At 39.7% G+C, this 14,140-nt stretch overlaps 1 protein-coding gene across 3 annotated transcripts in view; it reads right to left on the reverse strand.

Moving 5' to 3' along the window:
- The window catches only part of Lpcat2 (lysophosphatidylcholine acyltransferase 2), a 61,923-nt gene that overhangs the window by 22,982 nt on the left and 24,801 nt on the right, over nucleotides 1-14,140 (reverse strand). For all 3 annotated transcript variants that reach the window (XM_052728407.1, XM_052728406.1, XM_052728408.1), the window contains 3 exons: nucleotides 7,651-7,733; nucleotides 4,989-5,114; nucleotides 3,373-3,526 (listed from right to left, as the gene is read on the reverse strand). In XM_052728407.1, coding sequence (XP_052584367.1) covers nucleotides 3,373-3,526; nucleotides 4,989-5,114; nucleotides 7,651-7,733 — 363 coding nt within the window. The remainder of the gene's footprint in view (nucleotides 1-3,372; nucleotides 3,527-4,988; nucleotides 5,115-7,650; nucleotides 7,734-14,140) is intronic.

Consider the following 14,140-nt stretch of genomic DNA (forward strand, 5'->3'; position numbering starts at 1 on the left):
AGAGTCTTGGGGAACCTGAGAAGGGAAAAGAGGGCAAAGAGACATGTAAAGGGGCTGGGGGGTTCCACTCAAGAATGTACAGCTGCTAAGAGATCACCAGGAACACTCAGCCCTCATTAAACTTTGAATTTACTACATAGCTACTGAGAGGAACACACTTGGAGTTGCTGGACCTCCTTACTCTCCCATCAAATATTCCTAAGCTCTATCACTTCACTAGACTGAGGAAACAGGCCTGGCATGTGTGAGTGTGTGCACAAGGTGTGGTAAGAATTACACAACTCAGCTTTTCAAAACAAAGAAAATCTTCACAGGCACAGACATGCAGCTGCATTAAACAGAGAGAGAGAGAGAGAGAGAGAGAGACAGAGACAGAGACAGAGACGGACAGAGACAGAGAGGGATAGGGGTGGACAGACAGACAGACACTATATAATACATTAGTCATTAATTCTCCACACTATTTTCTCTTTCAATACGTGGCAGGCAGAGGAGCAGCTTATGGTCTACATGGAAAGCTAAGTACAGAGAAAAACATTTACAGCTGCAAGGGTGAGTGAAATCTGTCTGTATTCCATGAATTCCTTCCTCAGTTTCGGCGTCTCTGCAGCTGTACCTGCTTCCAGTTCTGATTTAGTCTTTTGCTCCCTGAATACACCACAACACCCCAGATGAGTCCTGGGCCACTGTCCATTTCCTTCTCTCTTCTTTCAAGACATCTGTGCAGGAAAACTTCTCCCATCTCATATCAGCACTTTGCATAAGCCTGAAACTATGTAGCCCCATCACTACCTGGAGTTCCTCGAGTTCATTTTAATTGTGTATATGGCTCAAATTATGGGGCCTGCCCTATTTTCTTTGATTTCTAGTATAAAATTGAGATCGTGCTGTATAAATTGACATTTTGAATTCATTTTACTAATGTGTCATAAATATTTTACTCTATTATAAAAAGATTTTCAAAATCACTAATATTCTAATGACTTCTTATGTATTATTAACTTTATTGTCCAAGAGTAAGCCCTCAGGTAAATCAATAAGAGGAGATCAGAAGCCAGTGCCCATAGCACTAAGGAAGACTGCAAGACAGGGTGGAAACGTCCTACCACGCAGAGGCAGGACAGCTAACCAGGAGACTGTCGTGTTACACTGTTTAGCGAGGGCAAACAGAATGCAAGCATATATGAAGAATTCAGGAATCAGTAGAGTCAAATCAAACACACACTGCTTAAGGAGCCTAGGAGGAAGATTTCATGTTTGCATTAGCAACACAATGTGTTCCACACCACAAAAGGAAATGAATGCCAGTTCTTATCAGAAAGAAAAATAAATAAATAAGTAGAAACCACGAAACCTACTAAAATGGTCCATGGAGAAATGTGACTGGCAAAAACAGGCAACAGTTCTCACCAGTATCCTTATGCCTGGGACCAATTGTCTTCTCTCAGTCAGAGTGACTCAATCTGTCTGACTGGCAGTTATTTTAATCCCTGCTTTTAGCTCCCTTTCTGGCTCCCAAATCTTCCTGCATTTAAATGTGATGTAGAAATAGCACAGGTGTTAGCAGGTGTCTCCAATCAAAAGCCAGCACAATCCTGGAAATGCCAGCTTTGGTAGTTTGACACCTGAAGTTCAGGACAACTTTTACAAATACTACTTTAATGTTGATGAAAAATTCCAGATGATGTCTAAAGAGGTGCTGTAACTGCCCACTTTGTCCCTGTTTCACGTCCTTTCCCATTTCCTCATCTCCTTCCCTTATTTGTGTGTCGCTGTCACATCCCGTCTGTCCGCACAAAGACTGCAGAGAAACTTCCCTGGAAACAGCCTGCATGGATTTGAGCCACAGTGAAAGCTGCTATGGAAATGTTACAGAAACAGTGGTTATAAAGAGAAAAGCACCTCCAATCTACCAACTTGCATAGCTAATGTTCAATCATTTTTCTCCCTCACCATGAATCTTCATTACACTTTAAGCACACCATGACATTAATTCACTGTTTCACGGAGGAGAGCATGCTATTTGAATATTGTAGCAAGCGCAGCAGAGATACGGAGGGACTACATACAGAGAAAGGCCGGTGACCCATATCGTGTTAAAGACTAGTTGATTCTACAAGATCACAAAGCACAGCACTAGGAAGATGACCACACTGAGGGAGTGAGAGGAGAGACAGCTGGGGACGGGAAAGCTTACTGTCTGTCATCAGGCATAATTCCTTTGAAAAACATCTTTTCTTGGTAGATGTGGTAGATAACTGAGAAGTCTAGTAGTAGAGGGAATAAGTCCCCTTTGAGCTCTCTCCCAACTAAAATACAAACCCTGGGTAAAATAGAAAAAAAAAAAAAAAAAAAACAAACTACACCTGAAAAAAAATGCTAAAGAAGGATTGGTGAGGAAAGTCACAGCCCAGAGAACAATCAGGATGTCTGAGAACCATGGAGGCCGAAGGTAGGAAGACATGTTTAAATTACCCCAACTGGACACAAAGCAAATTTTCCTCAGTGGAGAAATAAATAAAGGGAACAAATTATTGCTACACTGATCTCAGTGGCTGAATAGTAAATACATTATACTATATAAAAGAAACCATAATCAGGACTTTAGTACTATATGGTTCCACTTATATGGAGTCTTGAAAATGCATAATGACCAGGATGGACAGCAGATTAATGATAAAATGAGTTAAAGGTAGGGGAGGGCTTAACTACAAATGGATAGGTACAAAGAAATTATTATTTTTGTCTGTTTTTACACTATAAATGTTAAGACTATAACAGGCTTCTATGCATGGGCTAACTTGGACCTATAACCAAAAGAGTTCATTTTAACACTTCATACACTAAAATAACTCTTTAAAGAAAATCTGAAATCTTGATAAATTTTTCCTAAAGAAACTTTACTGATGGGTCAGTTAACTAGCTGCATGAACTTACATATTTATAAACAGTGAAGGGTTTAGTTGAGTTCTGTCAGGCAATTTCATTGAAACAAAGCCCATTTGGTCCTCATACATTTGGAGGCAGTCCAGAAATGTTCAGAATATCACTACCACCCATGCCACCAAAGTATGAATTCTACATACATTTAAAAATTCTCCCCAATTACATGAACATTTCTACTTCCACATTGCAGATGCGGCTATATAGTCCATTTTCACTTCTGAACCAATGTTGAAATTAATACACACTACTTACAGTTGCACTACATATATTCACAGCTATGTTTAGTATTCACACTAAGGGGAAAATCAATTCATGACATTAAACTACACTGGTTCTTCTCACACTGGCCTGAGACGTTTGTCAACATCTGCCTTGAGGTCTGCAGGAACTGGCTGAGTAAAATGTTAAAGATAAATTTTAACATACCCTGTCAAAGAGTGCAAAAAGTTGTCTCAAGACATCTGAAACAGGTAACTTTAAGTATTCTGCGAACTCTTCAACTCCAATTCTGCCTCCTTTTGAGGAACTTGCAATAGATGCATATTCATCCAAGTGCTTACGAATGCCGTCCCAGTCTAACCTAAATAAAGAAGTGTAAGTACATTATCAGTTTTTTTCTAAGTAACATGTACATTTTATGACTGTTATTTTATTGATTTGTCTAAGAGAAAATACTTTATGTTAAATTTAAAAAGGAAGTGAAAATAAGTATTTGAGAGAACATATCAAACATGTATAGGACCATTTAATTTTTAAAAGTATATCAATAAGTGACAAAAAACTCCAAATATTGGAAGGAAAGAAAAGTAAATACAAGCTGTGAAGTGGAACAGCAAGTGACCCAAGAATTTTTTTTTTTTTTTTTTTTTTGATTTTTTCGAGACAGGGTTTCTCTGTGTAGCTTTGCGCCTTTCCTGGGACTCACTTGGTAGCCCAGGCTGGCCTCGAACTCACAGAGATCCGCCTGGCTCTGCCTCCCGAGTGCTGGGATTAAAGGCGTGCGCCACCACCGCCCGGCATGACCCAAGAATTTTAACCTAACAATATCTGGAAAGTCAACTGGTGCTTAGTGAGTTGTTACGAAAGGAATTATAGATACTTCTTTCAACAAGTTTTCAAGACGGTAATTCACAGTTCACAAAATGTTATAATCGGGTGATTCACTAAACTATACACATTTCCTCTGATAATAGCTATTAAAAGTTAGAATAAGGGCTGGAGAGATGGCTTAGAGGTTAAGAGCACTGGCTGTTCTTCCAGAGGTCTTGAGTTCAATTCCCAGCAACCACATGGTGGCTCACAACCATCTACAATAAGATCTGGTGCCCTCTTCTGGCGTGCAGACATACATACTGGCAGAACACTGCATATATAATAAGTAAAAGTTTTTTTTTTTTAAAAAGTCAGAATGATAAAATATTGGAAAGCACACTATGCTTTTATCACCTCTTTGCTGTGAAGAATTAAATATGTGATGTAATAGACACTTCTACAAGCAACTTCAATGACTATTATCACTTTCCAAATCTATGGAATACTGTGGACATAGTGCTAATACAAAAGCAAAATTTTATTGTTATCCAGAAGACAAAAATAATATTTTCTATATAATTTATTAAAATACATTTCCATATCAAACTTTGAAAAATAACTAGTTTTACAGCAACTGCCTAGAAAGGATGCCAACATCTATCAAGTCATAAATTCTTCAAATTCCTAGTAAGGTTAGGAACAGAATTAACTAAAATTAAAGAAGGATGTGAGGGTCACACTTTTACCCCAAACAGCCAAATTAGTAAGACCAAATGGTTCAAATTACATCATAAATGCTGAAGGTTTTTTTTTTTTTTTTAAATAAGAGTACGTGAAGACAGGGAAGTTTGCTGCCAAGATGACTCTTCAGGTAAAGGTGCTTGCCATCAAGCCTGATGACCTGAGTTCAATCTCTGGTTGGTGGAGATCATGCTGGGCAGCAAACCTCCACACATGCGTTCTGGCATGAATGTGTCTGTGTGTGCACATACATTGTGACATATACTTACTTCAACTTCCGGCTAATCTTACTAAATTCTACCAACCCAGCTTCCATGGGCAATGTCAGCTGTCCTGCCGAGATCATCAGCCTGCAGTCTTCGTAGGTGTGATCCGTTACTGGTATTGCCAAAGCTCTAAAAGCAATGAGGAGAGGGCATTCAATGAAGCACCCGTGATTTTCCACTCGTCCTGAGCTGGTGAGCAGGCAGTAGTGACCGGAAAGGAATTCACGACTCCTCGGACGATTCTCTTACTTTGCTCTACTTCCTACTCCTCCTGCCTTTAGGTCTCTGTGCAGCTGAAAATTCATGTTTTGTGTTCTAACTGGAAAAATCAATACTTTATTAGCAGTAGCATTATCAATCATGCAACATAATAGTTGTGCTGTGGGGTTTGGTAATAGGAAATGTAGATTTGAGTCCCACCTGTCACCTCATATGATTTTGGAGAAACTGCTTAGTAAAACTAACTATTGTATTAGCACTATGTCCACAATAGTCTGTAGATTTGAAAAGTGATAACAGTCACTGAAATTACTTGTAGAAGTGTCTATGAGATCACATACTGCTCTCCTGACCGCAGGGTTGCGATGAGCACAATGCTAGACACTATGAATAAAGGACATCCACTGTGCTCCTCATCGCTTTTTGCCTTTTCTATTTTAATACAGGATCTCAGTGTGCACTCCAGGCTGGCCTTGACATCACCATCCCCAGCCTCTGAGAGCTGAGATGAGCAAGCACACTTCCAAATGGTTTTTATCATTTATTTTCCCACTTAGGTATCATTATAATAAAAACCATATGAAAGACAAAGCAATAATTTTAATTTCTACTTTATATATGAGGAAAAGGAGCTCAGAGGTGAGGGTGACTTGTTCTCTTATTCTTTATGTAAGGCCACTACTCACCCCACTCATATTGCTGATTGAAAAATCCCTTCTTTGTTTTTAGGTATACTGTGGGAAGTCAAGATATCTGACACAAATGCTTTCCTAACTTTTAGACATAAACTCGCATACAACTATAAAATTTGCTTTTACATTGTGAAAAAAATATAAAATATTTTTTCAGCTGGTTTAGAAACTACATAAAATAAGCATACCCAAGTATATTCAATAGCAAAAAAATGTTTCAATAAACATTTATCCTATTTTGAAAATAATGTTATTCTGTCATGAAGTAAGACATATATAGGGGGAAGCAGCAAAGGATACAAAATGTGGTCTTAGTTAAGGTTTCTATTATTGTGATGAAACATCATGACCAAACAGCATGTTGGGGAGGAAAGGGTTTATTTTGCTTACACTTGCAGGTAACAGTTCATCACTGAGGTAAGTCAGGTCAGGAACTCAAGCAAGACAGGAACCTGGAGGCAGGGGCTGATAGAGAGACTACAGAGGGGTACTGCTTACTAGCTTGCTCAGCCTGCTTTCTTATGGAACCCAGGACCTCAGGCCCTGGAGTAGCACCACCCACAGTGAGCTGGGCCCTCCCATATGAATCAGTAATTAAGAAAATTCACTACAAACTAAGAAATGCTGAGAGCGGGAGACGGTCTTCCCAGGGATAAGCACACCAATTGCTCCTCCAATACCAAATGGTCAGCCCTGAAAACATGCATAAAAGTAACATTATTCAGACTGGGAGTTTGTGTGTTTGCATTTAAGAAAACATACACACACACACACACACACACACACACACACACACACACACACAATAATTATTGAAAAAAAAGAGCACATGAATTTGAAAGAAAGAAGGTATGGGAGGGCTTGGAGGGAGGAAAGGGAAGGGGAAATTATGTAATTAATCTAAAAAAAATAAAAGAAATAATTAAAGATCCTCCCACCAAAAAGAAAAGATAGAAAATGTACTACGGAATTGCCTACAGGCAAATCTCATGGAGGCATAGTCTCAACCGAAAATCCCTCTTCCCAAATGAAGGTAGATTGTATCAAGTTGACTTAAAACTAGCCAGGACAAAGTCAAATCCAAAGTTCCTGCTGAATTCTTACTGAAAGGTCGGGGAGAGAAATCTGTGTGTCTATTAGCCCCAAACCTCCTACTGGGGCTCCCAGAGGGAAGTGGTACCTGGATGAGGGTGTACACCCAGGGCCCTGAGGCAGCCTGGGTGGTGGTGTACAATAACACATTCCTTCCTTACAAGTCGGGGTGACTTACCCAATTAAAATACTCACCAGTTAAAGCTCCCTTAAGTGTAAGAAATATTTACCTTATGTTGTCCAGGTTCTAAGTGCTATTTATCCTTTCCTATGGGTAGCTAGTTTCCTTTTCTGGGCATCTTTTCACAAGCAAGTCTTTTACTTTTTGATGGTATAATCATTAATGCCTTTGAAACAGCCAGCCTTGGGGCAGCTCAGGGGATGGATAAGTGGCCTCAGAGAGAGTGCCTGAAACCATTCCAAGGTTTGGTAGTGACAGGCTAGCACCTGTGGAAGACACTAGCTGGCCTTTTGAGCTGAGACATGTTACTATCAGTTATTTCCCTGACCACGTACCTTAGCACACCATCATACTTACCGAATGAGTTCACGAATAAGAACCGGGAATGGGGTGGAGGAAGGTGGGCTTTAAGCTATATTAAGTAACATTTACCAATAATTTTTAAATTATTTATTGGTTAGAATCTCTAAGACATACTTACTCTGCCATTAAATTCCGGACTCTATTGGCAAAAAGAACGGGATCGCTTTTTTCGTCATCACTTGGTACTTGAACAGGCATAAACTGAAAGACAGACACACCTTTCCATAGCAATTCTTAGGCCCAAGACATTAAGCACTAAATAAGTTAAATGCCCAATCAACACATCTCAACCTTGGCCTTCCTAGAGCATGGGTCACATGCCCCGGAAGGGGCACTGGGCTTAGACTTGGGACATGGGAGCCTGACTGTGTTAACTGGGCTGAACTGCCTCCCCAGTTCTGGAAAGACGGCCATGGTCACCTACCAGCCTCACCATGATACTGAAGAAGGCTGATGCCTAGAATTCTGGGATTGGTAATGTAGCAAGCAGTGCCTAACATCTCATCTGCCAGAGCTGGATTTTCTTCATTTCTTTTTTATGTGAAAATGGCCTTAAAAAATCTTTTTTTTTTTTTTTGATAATCATTTCCAATTTAACTCTTTTTTTTCTTTTTTTTTATTAAGAGATTTTCTATTCATTTTACATACCAACCACAGATTCCCCTGTCCTTCCTGCTTCCATCCCCCAGCCCTCCCAGGAGTGGAAAAAAAAATCTCTTATAGTATTATCTGTTCCACCCATTCCAATGTCAATACTTTAGTTATTTGATTGAAAACCATGTTTTGTTATTTTTCCTACTTAAAAAAAAATTAAAGTTCAGAACTGGCTTTCTAGTCTTTTGCCTGTCACGTTTTTTCATTTGTTTGTTCATATTTTTGCTTTATCATTTTTAACTTTATTCTCCACCTAACACTGACACATGACTTGCACTGTCCTTGCTGTTTTTAAAAAATTCACCCGTGTGTATGTGTGTGGAGTGTGTATGTGTGTGTGTGTGCACAAGTCATGTGGGTGTATGTGCTCATACATGCACATATATGTGGAAGCCAGTGGCCAACCTCAGGGTGTTTCCTCTATTGCTTTCTACTTTATTTGTTTTTGAAACAGTCTCTCACTGAACTCCGAGCTCACTGGCTGGCTAGACTGTCTGGCCAAAGAGCTCCCCAGTGTTCCCCCACCCCCACTCTCTGTTCCCTCTTCCCAACACTAGGGTTATGAGGTGCCCATGCCATGTCGCAGTCACTTCACCCACTCTCCAGCCGCTATCCTTTATATTTATGGTTTTTGAACACAAAGAAGGTCTTAATTCCATATTCAAATGATATAACTTTTCAGATCTTAAAATATTCCAGACGAGATTATTAGGACCTTTTTCTCTAAAGAAGACCTACATCTATCGATTAACACATCATTGCCCCTCTACATGCTAAGTCCAATTACAGGCAGGGTTTAAAATCTTAGCTCATCGACCCGATATTATAGAATTCATATGGCCCAGGTTCAGTCCAAGGCTTGCCGGACTTTATTTTCTCCTACCAGACCATTTTTTTCCTGGAGCATGATAGTAAGGAGCAGGAAATTATTAATTTTGAGTGGGGGTGGGAGGTAAGGAGATGAGTCAATGCAGCAGTTGGTGGCTAGGGAGAAGGTCCACCCGAAAGAGCTAATTCTGTGGAGAATAGTCTACAGAAAATCCAAACCTTGATCGTGGCTTTCAAAGGATACCTGTCATTTTGCCAGTTTGCTTGCTTATTGAAACGGATCTATGAACCTGGGACTATGCAATGTGTTTCATGGGCATCATTTCATTAATTCTCTCATTTATACTATAAAGAATTATAATTTATAAAGATTAAATGACTCAAGATCTCATGACTTGCATTCATTCAACAAATACTGTTTGAACATAGACCTCTCATGTGCCAATCAGTGTACCACATCCTGGAGATTTGGCACTGAAGCCCCTCCCCCTGAGGAAGCTCTCCATGAAGCATGGTAGATATTTATCATGCAATGAGCTAAAACAGCCAACAGGAGCCATGACTTCATACAACTAGCTCTCTCAGCTCTGAGGCAAGCCCTACTATTGAAGATGAAATGTTAGCTTTTTAACTTATGATGAAAATGTATCTTAAAAGACTAAATAACATAGTCAAGTCCACACATAAATGGCCAGGCTAGAACTTAAAAGAAAAAATAAAAATATTTGTACAAAGAAACATCACTTTTTTCAGATGGACCTATATTCAAATTTTGTTAAGCACGCTATGAATCTTGGTACACTGGTGATTCAGATGAAGTTTGGGCAAAGCAGTGTGGCAAGACTAGGCCTAAGGTTCTTTTGTTTGCTTTATTTTGTGGATTGGTGTTTTGCCTACATACATGTCAATGCACCACACTGAGGCCAGAAGAGGGCATCAAATTCTCCCAAACTAGAGTTTTAGGAGAATGTGAGCCGCCATAGGGGTGGTGGGAATTGAACCTAGGTCCTCTAGAAAAGCAACCAGTGCCTTTAACTGCTGAGCCATCTCTCCAGCCCCAGGTCTAGTTTTTGAGCAACACCTTGGGTGTTTGGGTACCAGAGAGAAAAAAGTTGGGAGCAGAGAAAGAAGAGCCTGGAAGATCGTACAATGGTCCCAGGAGAGACCTTGGGACTCAGCGGAGGAGGAGCGAGGATGCAAAGCTGAGCAGCAATGCCAGAGGCGTTCTTGAGATAAATGTAAAGGACTTGCAGAATAAAGTGACATGTGTCATTTTGCTCTTCGTGTTTAATTTATTAATTTTACAAGGAAGCAACAGCACTTTTGAGAACGGGCCTGCTGTGTAATCCAGGGAAAGGCATCTAGCCTTTTTTGGACTTCAAGTCCTTCTGTCAAATGAACAACTTTGACTCCATAATCTCTAAAGTCCTTTCTAACCAGAAGTCTCTGCTAAGCACCCAATTCTTCAAGGTGGAAAAATCAACCAAGCCACCAGAGGTCTCCACATCACTTAATATATCCAGAACAACAAACTGTAAATCAGAGTTAACTAAACATTCCCTCGGTCCTAATCTTGTAAAATTTACTACACTTGCATAGTACAAAATTCAAAGAAGAAAAGAGGAAGTTAAAAATGTTCATTAAATCTCTAACAAAACAACATAAGGAAATGAAGTTTTAAATTGCCAAACAATTCTTTAGTTTTCAAGAAAGCCAGTGACAGCTGACTTTGAACTCCAGAGAAAGGCAGCCCATGGGAACTCTGTCGCTGTCCCACTGCACCTGCCTCCAGCCCTATAGCTCCATGCCCCTCCCTGCTTAAATACCGTCCAGTTTCACACCATGCTTGACTTTGTCTCACAGCCTGTCCCTGTTAAAAACGTTTGCTGACCCATTTCCCACCTTTGGGCTTTGTTTTTTATGGTGTCCAACTCTTCTCAAGCTTTAAACCGTACACAAGATTCAGAGCTAACTCCCTCGTGCATCAGCCACATTTATCCAGTAACAAGGACCAGGCCTCCCATCAACACTGAACACCAGTAAAACTAGTTTGCTCATTGTTTTGTAACCACATCAGGCACATGTCCTTCCCATGAACTAGCGAGTAAGAGGAAGGACACTGCTAAACGATGACACTATGATTGTCTTTCTTTTCTTTTTATCCTAGACAACAAAAGCATCGAGTCAACCCTAACAATGTGAGATTGTAGTTCTTATGATTCCTTTTCTAAATCTTCAGAGAGAAAACGTAAAATGAAGGGAAGACTTTTATCACCACCACTTGGTGCTTCTTCTCCAATGAAGAAAACTGCCAGGTGAGGTGGGAAGTAAAAGTTAATGCTTAATGAACGCTTACCACATAAGTAGACTTATTAAATTTCACAACCCCATAAAAAGGCATTATTGTCCTCATTCGCCAGGGAGAACACAGATTTAGAGAAGTTGAAGTGGTTTTCACACATATAGGCAGGTAGTAAAAAATTGGAACAATCTGATGCTTTTCGTAACACTCATGTTTACTAATACTTGCAAATCACAGAATTTTGTCAAGTTCTAGAACAAAGTTGCTTTGTCATAACAAGTATACATGTGGCTGGTGTGTACTGATGGGAAGCTGTAAAATCTGGATTTTCTAAAGGGCCTGTTTGAGATTCAAAATTGCAAATAATTTAAAGTATTTAGATATTTAAGTAAATTATACAGACATACAGGCACATGCAGCATAACCCTGCATTCAGCAGTAGACCACGTATATAATGATGTTCCTGTAAGGTTACAACGGAGCTGTTTATACATGTTTTCAGATGTCTGAGTATTTATCATTGTGTCATAACTGCCTACGGCATTTAACATAGTAAGATGCTGAACAGGTTTGCAGCTGAGAAGCAACATGCTCTACCACACAGCCTACAGAGCCTGTGTGTGTGAGAGCCTCTTCTGTGTACATTTGTACCAGTGCCGTCTATAATGTGTACATAAAATGTATTTCTGTGAACATACACAGCTGTTATATAATGCATGGCTATATTCAAGCATCCCTTAAGTAACTGGCTTTTTGAAGACTTTCTTTTTAAAAAAAAATTATATAATATACAATAATCATCGTCATAATCCACCCAAAGTTCACTTTTAAAAGTATAAAATTAATACCATATTCTTAGATAGCAAGTCTTAGACTCGGTTTAGGAGCTTTTTTACAAAAATTTCCATTAAGTAAAAAAAAAAAAAAAAAAGTTGCTTCTGAACTGCCCAGATACCTGCAATTCCAGGGACAAAATGATCTGAGACCATAAACAGAGGTCCATGTGGGGCAGCTTAGCGCTGCCATAGAAGTTACAATGGAAAAGTCTGAGCCTCATAGGTGAGGCCTGGATTATTAGAGTCTGTGCCAGAGTGTGGCCATACTTTGTGTCCAAAAGGCTGCTGGGATGCATTTCTGAGTTATATTCAAACAGGGGAGAAGTAAAATATTCAAATATCACTAAGTTATTAGACCCAGGCATGGTGGTATACATCTTTAATCTTAGCTACTCAGACACTGAGGCAGAAGAATTGCAAGTTTGAGGCCAATATGGACAGCTTAGCAAGACTGTTTCTTAAAATAGAATAAAAATGCTGGGGGATATATGTAAATTCCCTGGTAGAACCCTTGCCTAGCACGTGTGAAACCCTGGGTGAAATTCCCAGTACCATAAAATAAAATAAATAAAGCAGTCAGGGGCTCCATGTATGAAAGAACTATAAATCCAAAACAAATATAATAAAAACAAGAATACTAAACTTAAAAGTCCATAAATTCCAGTTCGGCACCACAGTCCAAATATATCAGTTCAATTCCCTACTGATTCAACTGTTTTCAAAAGTTACTTCATTTGTGAAGTTACAGAACAAAGAATACATTCTTTCCTTTGCCAGATGGAGAATGCAATTTAAAAAAAAAAAATAAAGTCATGACACGGAAAGGAAATGTGGTAATAGCAGTCAGAGGGACAGCATGAGGAACTTAGGTACCCTGCTGTAATGCAGTTTCACCACTGACATGTATGCCAGACAGGGAAGCACAGCTCTGTGTGTACTTCCACAAATGAGGCTGGATTTTATTTTGGCTAGAGAAGGGTCAATTTAGAGAAAAGGATATTGATGGCATGTGTGGTGTGGTGTGTGCGTGTGCGTGTGCGTGTGCGTGTGCGTGTGCGTGTGTGTGTGTGTGTGTGTGTGTGTGTGTGTGTGTGTGTGATAACTTCCAAGTCTGCAGAGGTGATACCAAGGCTGTTTTAAGTACATGTTTGTAGGTCTTTTGTAGAAAAAGAAAACAGAGCCAAACCACACAAGCAGTTATTAAAGAAGGAAGAGTCGTGCTCAGGGCACTTAGGGACAACAGTGGGAACGTTCCCATTCTTGGTGGAAGAGTTTTGTCAGCTAACAGCTCAAAGGCTCTGAGAAAGACTCCACTTCACTGATTTGCCTGAGTGCTTCCTGAACTTTGTGGGACACACGTTAGACCCCGCCCCCTGCCAGAACAACTAGAATTAGCCCATGAGTAAGTGTTCTGCTACATTTTATGACCATGCCAATAGACGCTAAGCTGATTTTAATAGTGGGCAGGTGTATATGAAGACTAATAAAACGATATCTTCCAAGGGGACAGCATGCGAATCTCCAAAGAATTCATGAAAGTTTAAACTCATTTTGAAGTCGGATTTATTCCTGTGTATCACTTGATATTGCTAGTTACCAATATATGGTTAAACAATTAAGTTATCCAGCAAGTCAAAATAGTATTTTAAATGCTATAGTCCTGCCACTTAGAGCACAAGCCTCCACTCAGAATTCTGCAGTACACAAAGAAGTTGAAGATGTTCACTGCCTAATCCACAGACGCAATTGGGGCATCCAGGCTAGAGTCTTAGTTCCCAATACGTTAGCCATCACACTTCAGTCATGACTTGAGGGTTTCACTTGTTATCTGGAACCAATTTTTAGGGTCTTACAATTTAGGTCCAAAATTTGAAAATGTTCTAATTATTTACTCCGTTCCCATCTTCCCCTGCAACTCAAAGATTGTCCTGTGGACAATAATATGAGCCACACCAAACTTCCTCAGCATTCCCAGGTGTAAGAGCACA

The sequence above is a fragment of the Peromyscus californicus genome, unplaced genomic scaffold, assembly GCF_007827085.1.
Source record: "Peromyscus californicus insignis strain IS unplaced genomic scaffold, ASM782708v3 Scaffold_8__1_contigs__length_139910024, whole genome shotgun sequence".
NCBI lineage: Eukaryota > Metazoa > Chordata > Mammalia > Rodentia > Cricetidae > Peromyscus > Peromyscus californicus.